Source organism: Pollicipes pollicipes, unplaced genomic scaffold, assembly GCF_011947565.3.
Source record: "Pollicipes pollicipes isolate AB1234 unplaced genomic scaffold, Ppol_2.1 Scaffold_4881;HRSCAF=5763_pilon_pilon_pilon, whole genome shotgun sequence".
In the NCBI taxonomy this organism is placed as follows: Eukaryota; Metazoa; Arthropoda; class Thecostraca; order Pollicipedomorpha; family Pollicipedidae; genus Pollicipes; species Pollicipes pollicipes.
The window spans coordinates 36,220,800-36,233,017 of record NW_023596576.1 but is presented as its reverse complement, the minus strand read 5'-3'; the positions used below and the strand labels follow the sequence as shown (position 1 = coordinate 36,233,017).

At 46.1% G+C, this 12,218-nt stretch overlaps 1 protein-coding gene across 1 annotated transcript; it reads left to right on the top strand.

The window, feature by feature from the left end:
- Positions 1–1,251: 1,251 nt before the first annotated feature.
- On the top strand, positions 1,252–11,288 carry LOC119100310 (cuticle protein-like). Its single transcript, XM_037223415.1, has 2 exons — positions 1,252–1,586; positions 10,940–11,288. The coding sequence occupies exons 1-2, from the start codon at positions 1,252–1,254 to the stop codon at positions 11,286–11,288; spliced, it is 684 nt and encodes a 227-aa protein (XP_037079310.1).
- Positions 11,289–12,218: the final 930 nt, after the last annotated feature.

The window sequence follows — 12,218 nt, the reverse complement described above, 5'->3', positions numbered from 1 at the left end:
CGCCATTGCATCCTTTCTTCCCTTTATCCTGCGCCCCTCGGGACGCCAATGGATGTAGTTTTTCACGTGGTATTGCCATGGTGGCATACGCCTCTGGATCTAATCTCTCTAGGTTTTCCTATGAGTACTAGTCTGCACAAATTCACGTGCATCCAGCTCAGAGCCAAGAGGGTTTGAAGTGTTAAACCGAACATTGTTAAGGCTGTAAACTGCAGAGAATGAGCAAGAATTAAGCATTCGGTAACAAGTGACTTCCCTATGGGTAGATGCGACATGCAAACCCTTGAGACTTTGGAAGTCCCAAGTTCATGGCAGGCTGCATGCGCCAGTCATGAATAGGCCGAATACCCTCTTCGTGCGGCTCCCGTCCGAGCGCCTAGCAAATACCGTGCAGACAGGTTACGGGCTAAGCCTCGGCGGATAGGCCCCCAGGCGCGTGTAGTTAGACCCCCAGGCGTGTAAATAGACCCCCAGACGTGGCGCGTGTAGACAGACCCCAGGCGGGTGTGGTCACAATGATCTGTGTGATGAAATCATCTGTGGCGCGTGTAGATAGACCCCCAGGCGCGTGTAGTCTTACCCCACCGTCATACATTTTCCCTTATAGTCTGAATTGGTCACGATTGGCCGGAAGGGGTCTCATCCATCCCGCCTAAACCCAGATCGATACATGCACTTAGCGGCTCAATCTGACTATTTCTTCAATCACTGGTATTTAAATGGCCATATTTCAACCATGAGTGCAACGCAGCCAATGCGATGAAACCTTCACATGACTTTACTTTGATGACATGCATGTCTGGGTACTGTTCCTATCGGTGTTCCGATCTTTACCAGGCTCTACAAGTCCACGTGCATCAAGCTCAGAAACAAGGGGATTTTGAGCCTTAGATCAGACATGGCTGTGGCTGTAAACTTCAGACAATGAATATGAAGATAGGCATCTCAGTTCAAAACCCCATACAAATGTGAAGCCATCCCTTTACCGAAAGTAATTTAGAATTTGAAAAATCCTTCCCAAATTCACTGCTCCATTGCCACAACGGAACCGTCATCGGTCCGCGGGTAAAATCAGCCCCAAAATATTTAAAAACGTATTAGCATAGCCGAAATGCGTTTTCCTCTTACAGAGGTTTTATTAACATAGCGATCTCATCTTTCAGCTCGGCACGAATGGCGTGTAAAATAGGTGACAGGCTCGTTCTACTAAATGTTTTGAGCAGCAGCGTCCTATAGTTAACACTTTTTCAGATGGTAGTGTTCGCTGTCTTGGCCGTTGCGGCTGCCCAATACGCCCTGCCCTATGGCGGCCTGGCCTACTCGGTACAACCGGACGTCGCTACATACTGGACCAACTTGGCCGCCCCCTATACCAATTACGCCTCTGCCATCTATAAAGACATCGCTGCCAACGCCCCGGCCGGTGTACGCCCCCAACACGACGGCCTCAGCACCATATTCGACGGCAAAGTCCCCGTCTTTCCCATCGAGGGCTCGTTTAGTTACGTGGACCCCAATGGTGTGAAAAAGACGGTCGACTTCACTGTGGACAAGTCTGGCTTCCGTGTGTCTGGCACCAACCTGCCGCCGGCTGCTGTCACCGACGTGAAGACGCCCGCCGACGCTGCTGCTACCAAGGGTGGCTACCGCAAGTAACACAGCGCTCTGCCGATCGGCGATACCCCTGAGGTGGCCGCCGCCAATGCTGGGCACTCCCGCCTGAACAATGCAGCCGTTCTTCGTGTGTAACCTCAGACGTACGCTGCCTCCGGCGCTCTTGTCAGGTTCCAGGGCACGTACTGCCCAAAGGGCGCTTCTTAAACGTACAGCACTGTCCACCCGAACCCGGTCCCTTACATTCGCCTGGTTTAATAAGTGCTCGGAGCCTACTCACCTGCGATCAAATGCTGACTTTTCATCTCTGACTTGCTTCCAAACGTTCTATTTGTGTCCATATGCATATACACCGGAAGCCTGTCATGTTTGGTGTATTGTCTCAGCTTGTTGTCAGGGTGCGCAGTTACAGTTTACCGGCCTTGGTTGGAACGAGGGGCGTAAATATGTTGATCGTGTTTGACGTAATACAAAATATGCTCGGAAATGGTGGTATGGCTGTATTCAATGAAAGGGTGGCGAACACATGCATCCTAATTTTTCACCATTCCATGCTGTACTGGAAATGGAGAGAATATACGCATTCCAATTCTCCTTTTGATGTGATTGAGTCCCCTCCATTTTCGCTCATACAAAGCGCAAGTTTCACATTTTTTGGCTTCATTCGCCAACATTATTGACACGCAAAATGGCATGTGTTCGAGTTGACAATAAAACAGAGACAATACTGCCAGTTAGGAGCTAAAAGGGAGTTTTCCGTATTGAGATAAGATTATGAACAGAGATCATCATTCCACCATACCATGCAGTTCACAGCCACGTCATGTTTAAGACTTAAAATCCTTTTGTTTTTAAGCTTGACGTGCGCGAACTTCTGCAGACTATTTCGTGCAGCCTATTTCGAGGTCGAACAGATACTCACGACGCCTTAGAAACATCATACAAATGACAGCACCTCGTTACCCGTGCAGTGCTTAAGGTCAATACCAGCGATCATCAAATTAGTCGTGTCTGGCATACATCAGCACGGTTCTGGCATCAACAGACAGCAGTTGACCTTCAACCACTGTAATGTGTTGAGTGCAAGTATCGAACACGGACCACTTTTGTGCTACATGACACAGGAATTTGTGCAGTGGTACAAGTTATGACTGAAAGAAGACTGAGATCGAATAACTTAAGAATAGTGCCATAACCGCATACGTCAATGCAATTGAACAATACAAAATCCGAGACGAATGTAGAACACCACGAGAGGGGCTAACATACAAGCGCAGAACGATATTCGGGCTCAAGTAAGCAAGCACCAGTAAACACCCTCTACTCTCGACGTACTCAAACCACGTTTTCATGAACATGTTTATTTACGTATTACTGACTGCTGGTCGAGAACAGTTTCTTCCTCTTAGAATTAAACCACCACTGAGAAGTGAGCGTACGTCATCGCATCTGCCGCTTACCTCAATGTCTTGAAATGCGGAATATTCTACTTTAATGCTCTGTTTGTGTCCAGTTGTCTTTAAAGGGATTGCCCCACCTATGCATGGGGTTTTGAACTGGAATAGCCATCTTCAGGACCTTTTGATGCCATTCACTGTCGTGTCCCTTTTAGACCCAAAACCCTCTGGTTCCTGAGTTATACGCCCGCAAAAGTGCGATAAGGTTTATTGGGAGTCTACTCCAAAGTCACCTTGGCATTCATGACGTCATAGAAACGTCATGCGATCGCGGTCATACTACAGGCTGTTTTCTGTTCATGCTCAAAACAGCATGGCTGCTCATACATTCGCAAAAGCGATGATGCGGCACGTATGATACAATTCGTGGAAGGTGATTGGCTGCTGGAAGGATTTCGCTGCTGAATGCGTGTCGCGATCGTAAGCGTGGGCACTTTCGGGTTGTGCGACACTCGTGAATGGGCCATTTTCCTTATTTCTAGGCCACATGTCACTTTCATAATAAAGAGCGCCACTGTCTGCAAAAAAAGTACGGCACCCAAAAAACGACACTCTCCCGAATGTTATAAAAAGGAAGACGCGACGGCAAATCTGCCTTTTTCTCCTGCATACGCCAATAGAAGACGAAAATCTTCTGTTGGCGTATTTCTTACAGGCAGCTTGGTTGGTGCCCTGTGTACCGGAGCCAAGAACCTTGCAAGGGTTAATGGGCTAGCAAGGCGTCGTAAATCAAGGGTCAATATTAAAGCAATCTCGCACACACACACACACACACACACACACACACACACACACACACACACACACACACACACACACACACACACACACACACACACACACACACACACACACACACACACACATGCACACACACATACACACACATATATATATATATATATATATATATATATATATATATATATATATATTACTAAGTATGTAACGGACATCATACAAGAAATTTAACTCTTGAAAGAACGAATTTTGTCCGACAAATGCAACCTCTTGAGTTGTAGTACCATGAACACCCGTTGGGACTTTGTTTTGACGTGGTCTTACCGTGAAATGCAGTGAAATAACCGAAAACATATGCGGATGTTGCGACTAAACCTGCAATTTGATAGTCCCGCGGGTTGTGCTGGTGTGGGCTCACACCGATTTAACATTAGAGTGGATCAGGTGCCTGAAAAGGGTGTGACGATTGGTGGCGCGTGCCAGTGGCTTGTATTCATCTTGATGGGATGGGGAGTGTGCGTGCGGCGTTTGTACTTGGGCTACACTTTGTACTTGGGATACAGAATGTAATTTTTCAATTCCATGCCATTGTATTAGGGATTCATTTTGGCAGTAGGGGCAGGTCAGTGCAGCTCATCAATTGACATGTTTGGTATAAGGTCGCATGATACGGCTCTGCAAAATTGTCCTTCCCTTAAGAATTCTGACAATATAGTGCTGCATTATTATAGATGCACATACTACTGTTTTATGAACTTTTTTACACAGGCTAGCATTGCTTGTGAGCCATCAATATCTTAGTAACTGCAATTTGTGCGAGATGATCGGTGCTGAGAAAGGTAGAAAAGCATTGCTGTTGGTTTCTTGGATAGCAATTAACAATGTCTTATCATGAGCCTTGTGAGCACTGGCAGCTTCATCACTTCCTTGCATTTTGCCCATCTGACCATGACTACATGCACTTGTCTTATCTGCAGCCTTTTGCAAGTTCAGCAGGTTTGCAGTTCCATTGTAATATTTTCTTGTTATATATGTGTTATGTCTCGTGTGAACAATATTTTTGAGTGAAGCAGCCTGATGCCTGCAGCATGTTGCATGGCTGTAGAAGCAGAAGACGTGTTTGCATTTTTGTCTCCTGTGTTTTGTGGATTCACAAAACAGGCTGAGTAAGTGATGTCACTTATTGTGTGCTTTTTAAGAACCGTATCCTTGTACATTCTGCCATGCCACAGTACTGAGGTACAGCACTGAGGTAATACCACGATGACACAATGTCATACTGACCCGTGCCATTACACAAAGTACCACGTCGGTTGACTACCCTATGTCCAGCCTGTGAGATAATAGCTTAAACATTATGACTGGCTGGTAAGAGCTCATTTGATAACGCCAAAGGACTTTCGCCAGCGCGAATGCTGTTGCACCACGATGGTTATATCAGGGTTAACTAGAAATTGCACAAATAATCCCAAGCAAGACAAACACTCTTGTTGTCCCAGCCTCACCATCTTCACCATAGAACTAACAATGCTTTGGCGACTTATTCATAGCGATGCTACAAATTTATTCATTTTCGCATGCAACTGCATTCCAGTTACAGATAATCAAGAAAGTAACTACTGTGCACATCACATGACATCAATGTCAGGACTACAGCCTGGCAGGCAAGGATATGTCGATAATACAGCCCAACGAGCTACAATAAATGTTCTTGCTGATATTTTCACAACGTAAAAATAGTACAACTTTGGCCAGTTGAGATGACTGTGCGATAGCTGTTGTACAGCATAAACAGTGCGGCAACAGCATTTGTATCGTATTCATTCAAACTAACAGAGGTTACTCTTGGATAAGAATATGGTTTTCAAGCAACTAATGATCATACCATGTGCACTAATTAGTACATACTTTTGCCAGCCATGACAACTTGTTCTTGACGACAACAATAGGAACAAAATGTTTTTGCTGATATTTTCACCACGTAAAAATAATGCAACTTTGGCCAGCTGAGGTGGCTGTGCGATAGCTGTCGTGCAGGATAAGCAGCGTGGTAACAGCATTTGAAACATATTCACTCAAACTAACAGAGGTTACTCTTGGATAAGAAAATGGTTTTCAAGCAAGAAATGATCATACCATGTGCACTAACTAGCAGATACTTTACCAGCCATGACAACTTAAGAGATATGCTGCATCTGCCGTTGTAACTATTAAAATGACATCTACTCATCACCCTAAACCTATAGATATCGAATGTGTTGAATTACAGAGTTTTGGATGGATAGCGGCATGAAAAGGTAAGCGTTTCATATCATTTATCATTGTTTGTTCTAAAAAACAAACTTAGTTATGGACGCATGAGTCACAATTATTCTATGCTAAGAACATTGATCCCATCGGGTTGGAGCGTGCAAATGCTGGTGGAAACCAAATGTGCCCAAAAATATTGTATTTTCCCGTTTGTAATGCATATATATATATATATATATATATATATATATATATATATATAAACAATTGGAATACCTTGTTTTTCGAGGTAGTATACCAGTTTCCTGTCTAAACTATCCACCTTTTTGTCACTCAGAATAATTGTGAGCACACAATCTGAAAGAAGTCACAACTGTTTGCAGTTGTGCCATGTCATGCCAAGTTTACCTCAAGTATGATTACAACCCGTCAACAGCCTGCACCATAACAGTTGAGTCACCAGGTATCACGACCTGACGTGTAATTTCTCTTTGGCTCTGATATCAAACTGATATGACAAGTAGGTCATTGGCATGGAAAAATGCAAATAAAGGCAAAGACATCACCTTTCTCAAATAACAGAAGCCTCAGGGAGATAGATAGGCAGGAGCCCACCACATTCCTGTCAATCTGACATGAGAGCCTCTGAGAAACTCAGCGGGAGGGGTTTGGGTCATTTTTGACCGTTTCCTTTTGTGCAACGCCATAGGGCTGAAAACTAAGTGCACCAATCGTGGCTGGTTTTAGATGCCCCCTCTGGCTGTACTGCCCCCCTCCCCTGCGCAGATTTTGTTAGACAAACTCAATTCCAGTCCGGCCCCCGCTACCTTCACCTGCAAGTGTGGGTTTGTATCGTTCTTGTGGGCGTTCCAAAGAAATTACAACTCATTTGAACTGATATGAACAAACGAAATGCCTTGAAATAGTATGGCAAATTTCAGCGCCTTTAATGATTTCAAGAGAACACTGTGTGCATCCATCCGTGAGAACTACCTTCGTAAAGTCAACGATGAAGCATGAGGGAGCTCATTCGTGTTTTCACGCTAAAAACGTCCGCACATATGCCGAAATCTGTAGTCATTGGGTGTCTCACTCAGTTGATGCAGATATTTGGCTTGCCCACCTGCATACATTCTAGCACTGTTCTATTGCCCTGCATTCGGACAGGTGAGCATCCCTTAATCAGCGGTCATTGTTGTTCTTGCTCCTTAGATTACGAGGGCTCTGGGTCTAAAGCTGTTCGTGTTTCTTCTTTCACAAGTCCATTCTGCAAACGAACAACGTTCCCAGGCGAGTATGAGTGGACCATTTTCATTTTTACCTCATTTCGATCCACTCCATTCATCATTTCTGCCACCTTTTACGCCTTCAAGGTAAGGAGCCCCGTGAGTACAACACTAGGGGACACATTATTATTACTGGTCTAGGGCTGAAGGGCCATTTCGTCCCAGTGCAAATTGCGTTCCGGCTGCCGTTCTGGCGACACGGAGGCCCCTTGGTCGATTCGGAGACACTTCAAAATGATGCATCATACAATACACATGTGTTCTCGGAGCTGCACTCCATAAGCACGTGTGGGAGGAGGATTGTAAGCAGTGGAAAGGCCATGGAAATTGACGGAATCAAGTCTCTGCTACTAAAGAAACCTTGGGTTTGCCCTTCAATACCGTCGTTCGCCGTTTATGGCAAGATAAATGTTACCTTTTACTACATGAAGCAGTTGCATCCAGCAGGCATGACGAAGATCGCTGTTAGACTGGGGAAATCGGATGCATGTTTAAAGTAAAACAAAAGTGAGTTCAACGCCAACAATATCTGAAAATTGGGGATGGGAATGGTAAGCTTTGTGTCGAATGTATGCAGGTGAGCTAACCAAATATCAGCACCAGCTAAGTGAGGCACTCAATGTCTGCAAATGTTCCGATATCTGCGGACGCTGTAAGCGTGAAAACACTGACTAGCTCTTTCGTGCTTTATTGTGGACTTTTTGAGGGTAGGTGTTGCGGATGGATGCACATAGTGGTCCCTTGAAATAATTAGGGGCGCTGAAAGCTATCATATCATTTAAACGCATTTCATTTGCCTTCCCCCGCCACCTTGAATCAGCATTTCATATCGACTTGCAGACATGAGTAGATGGATTGAACTATGCAAAGCTGGTCTGTAGTGCTACAGAGACAACATCTGTATCACTAGTAGTAAGTGGATGTAACAGGGATGGGGGTGGAGACGGAGGCCTGAGGTTTTGTAGGCGTCTCCTCGGTACCAAACGAATGGTCAATGGTTAACAGTACCACGTGGTACGGTGACCTTGATAAGCTTCTGTTTTGTGGCAAATATGTGTATGCTTGCTCTAAACTAATATGAGATATCCCACGCCAATTGAGCCCACGACACAACATACATATGACATATATGACACAACCCCAACGACTTACGCGACGGACGAGGCCAGCGTTCTACTTTGTTGTTTCTTTTTTAGTTGTGAGCGGTTCGTTAGTGCAAAGATAGTCTTGCAGTAACCTGCATAGGCTGCTGCCGTATTGCAGACATCTGTCTTCCTGCTCAAAACTAAATTGAAGTATTTCACGCAACTGCAACCACACAGACACCCCACAGATGTTTTATATAACGCCCGGGACGGACGAGGCCAGCGTCCGGCGCCCGCAACAACCGTGCCTGGGGATCCCGTGGCGATACCGGCCAGACAACCACTGACGTCATATTGGGAGCATTCAGCAGCAAATGACTTCCCTATGGCTAGACACGGCGAGGAAAACCCGGACGCGACCATCTGCGACAGCGTCCGGCGGCTCGCACTATGCCGGCGCTAGCCTTCTACGATCTTAAAAGCATCTACAACATTGCAGCATTGCCAGCAGAGCTTTCCAGCAACAGGCTCATCACTCAGTAATTTGCATCAGGGGATGGGGCTCTTCTCCGACCTTGGGGGGGGGGGGCGGGTAAACGAGGGCTATCACCGACTGCCGTGACGCAGCCGACTAAACCTCCCCCAGCATGCGACTGTTGCCGCTGGCCCCGGGCGTGGTCCAACAGTTAGGACGGCCTCCAGACGGTATAAAGCTGGCCGGCACCGGTCTACAAGCATCACAGACCCCAGCGAGTTCAGCCATGAAATTCCTGGTAAGTCCTCCGCTTGCGTTGCTTGCTACCGATGTGCATCACGATGAGCTGTTTCATTTCATCAGGAGATCCAGTCCCAATCAGCAGCTTGAAGGAACTTTCCACACCTGGAGATATTAAGGCAACTTTATATGATATACATGTACAACCATATATGCTCACTACATACAAAGCTCACTAGTAATTTTTCTCATGCTTTTAAAAGCAAATGTCTGCTGAATGTAACAATTTTGCGATGAGTATGATTTTGATCCTACCATCGGTTCATTATATCACGGAATGTTTTTCATGACGTCAGAGTCACTGCGAGAGTTGCCACGTCAGAGTTGTAGCTGTAGCGGACGGCGAGACTCACTTGTAGTGCTTTGACATACCGCACGGTGGCAGCGTTCATCTATGAATACAAATACAATCTAAGAGGGTTGTGTGCATGCGATTTGGCCGTTTCTCGTGGTATTGTCGCAATTTTCGTGATCGTATTTTCGATTTTGCAGTTGAAATTTGTATTACGGCCCTATTCCTGGGTTACTTTCTCTCTCTTTTGTCTGACACATCTAGCAATTGCCCGAATAGCTATTTACCTAGGTGTAAAGCCGTCCGTGATCGCGACATTTCCCACTGCATCCCTTTTCCCTTTATCCTGCACTCGTCGGGATGACAGTGAAAGTAGGTTTTCACGTGACGTGACTATGATGACATACCTCTCTGGATCAAATTCCTCTAGGCGTTGTTATGGGTACTAGGCTGCACAAGTTCACGTGCGTCAAGCTCAGAAACAAACGGATTTGAAGTGTTAAACCAGACAGGGTCATAGTGGTCAAGTGCAGAGAATCGTCATGAATTAAGCATTCAGTAGCAAGTGACTAGTGACTTCCCTATGGTTAGATGCAGCAATGCGACCCCATGGGACTTTGCAAGTCCGAAGTTCAGGGCAGGCGGCACGCACCAGCCATGAATGAGCCAAATATCCCGTTGTGCGGCCCCCGCTCGAGCGCCTAGCACATAACGCGCAGAGGGGTCCCTGTGCAAGCGAAGCCCTGGCGAATAGACGCCCAGGTTCGTGTAGTCTTGCCCCACCGTTATCCATTGTCTTTTATTCTGCATGCATCACCATAAACACGAATGCCTTAAATGGCCATGTCTTCACCAGAAGTACATCATATCCAATATCAGGAGGTTTTCCCCTGGCTATTATGATGACATACATGCCTGCGTAAAATTCCTAGTTCACTTGCATGAAGCTCAGAAAGAAGAGAATCCAAAGTCTTAAACCGGACATGGCTGTTCCTGTAAACTTCAGAGAACGATCATGAAGATGGGTATCTCAGTTCAAAGCCCCACACAAATTTGGTGCAATCCCTTTAAATAAAGTGAGTTAGAAATTCAAAAATATTTCTCCAAAGTCACTGCTTCGTTGCAAAACGCAACTGTTATATGTCCGTCGGGTGACATCAGCTGCAAGATGTTGAAAAACATGTTAACATAACTGGAATGCCTTTCGTCTTTTGGTTGTTTTATGAATATTTGCGATCTCATCTTTCCACTGGGCGCCAATGGCTCGGAAAATATATGACAGGCCTTGTCTACTTCATATTTTCAGCAACAATGTTCTTTGAAATTGCTTCTTTCCTTCCTGCTCTTTCCAACAACAAATATTGGTTGGCTTGTCCTTTTCAGATGGTAGTGAGCGCTGCCCTGGGCGTTGCGGCTGCCCAGAACGCCCTGCCCTACAGTGGCCTGGCCTACTCGGTGCAACCGGACGCGGCCAGATACTGGACCAACTTAGCCGCCCCTTATGTCAAATACGCTACTACCATCTATAAGGACATCGCTGCCAACGCCCCGGCAGGTGTCCGCCTCCCGGACGACGGTTTCAGCACCAAGTTCGACGGCAAAATCCCCGTCTTTCCTATCGAGGGCTCCTTTAGTTACGTGGACCTCAATGGTGTAAAACAGACGGTCGACTATGTTGTGGACGAGTCCGGCTACCGCGTGTCTGGCACCAACCTGCCGGCGGCTGCCGTCCCCGACGTCAAGACGCCCGCCGACGCTGCTGCTACCAAGAACGGCTACCGCAAGTAACACAGCACTCTACCGATCGGCGATACCCCTGAGGTGTCCACCGCCAATGCTGAACACGCCCGCCCGTACAACGCAGCTGCTCTTGGTGTCTACCCTCAGACGAACGCTGCCTCCGGCGCTCCCGTCACGTTCCAGGGCACGTACGGCCCGGAGGGCGTTTCTTACTCGTACAGCTCTCTTGAGATCGTACAGCTCTCTTGAGAGAAGGTGTAGATCTGCTTAGACGTAATACAAAATATGCTTGGAAGCGCTGGTATGGATGTATTCAATGGAAGGGTGGCGAACACATGCATCCTAAGTTTTCACCATTCCATGCAGTTCATAGCCACGCCTTTTTGAAGACTTTAAGTCCTCTTGTTGGACAGACTATTTCCAAGTCAATCAGACATCCACGACGCCATCGACACACCACGCAAATGACATCATCTTGTTGGCCGTGCAGTGCTTAAGGTTAATACGAACATGATCATAAAATTATTCGTGTCTGGCATACATCAGCACGATTCGTGGCATCAACGGAAAGCAGTTAGCCTTGAACCATTTTAAGGTGTTGAGTGCAAGTTTCTAACACAAATCCCTTTTGTGCTACGTGATACGAGGATTTGTGCAGTGGTAATAGTTATGACTGAAAGAAGACTGGGATCGAAGAGCGTAGGGGTAGCGCCATATATAAATGAAGGAAAGTAATACAAAGTCCAGGACGAAAATAAAACACGAGAAAGCACTAAAACGCAAGCGCAGGACAATCTTCCGGCTCAGCAAGCGCGCAACAGGGAACATCCGCACCTCTCTATATACTTAAACGTTGCCGCATTCATGAATATATTTGATAATTGCTGATTGTCGAGAGCAGAATTTTCCATTTAACTCTAAACCATTAGTTACAAGTGAGCTGATTTTATCGTATCTGATGCTCACCTCAATATCTTT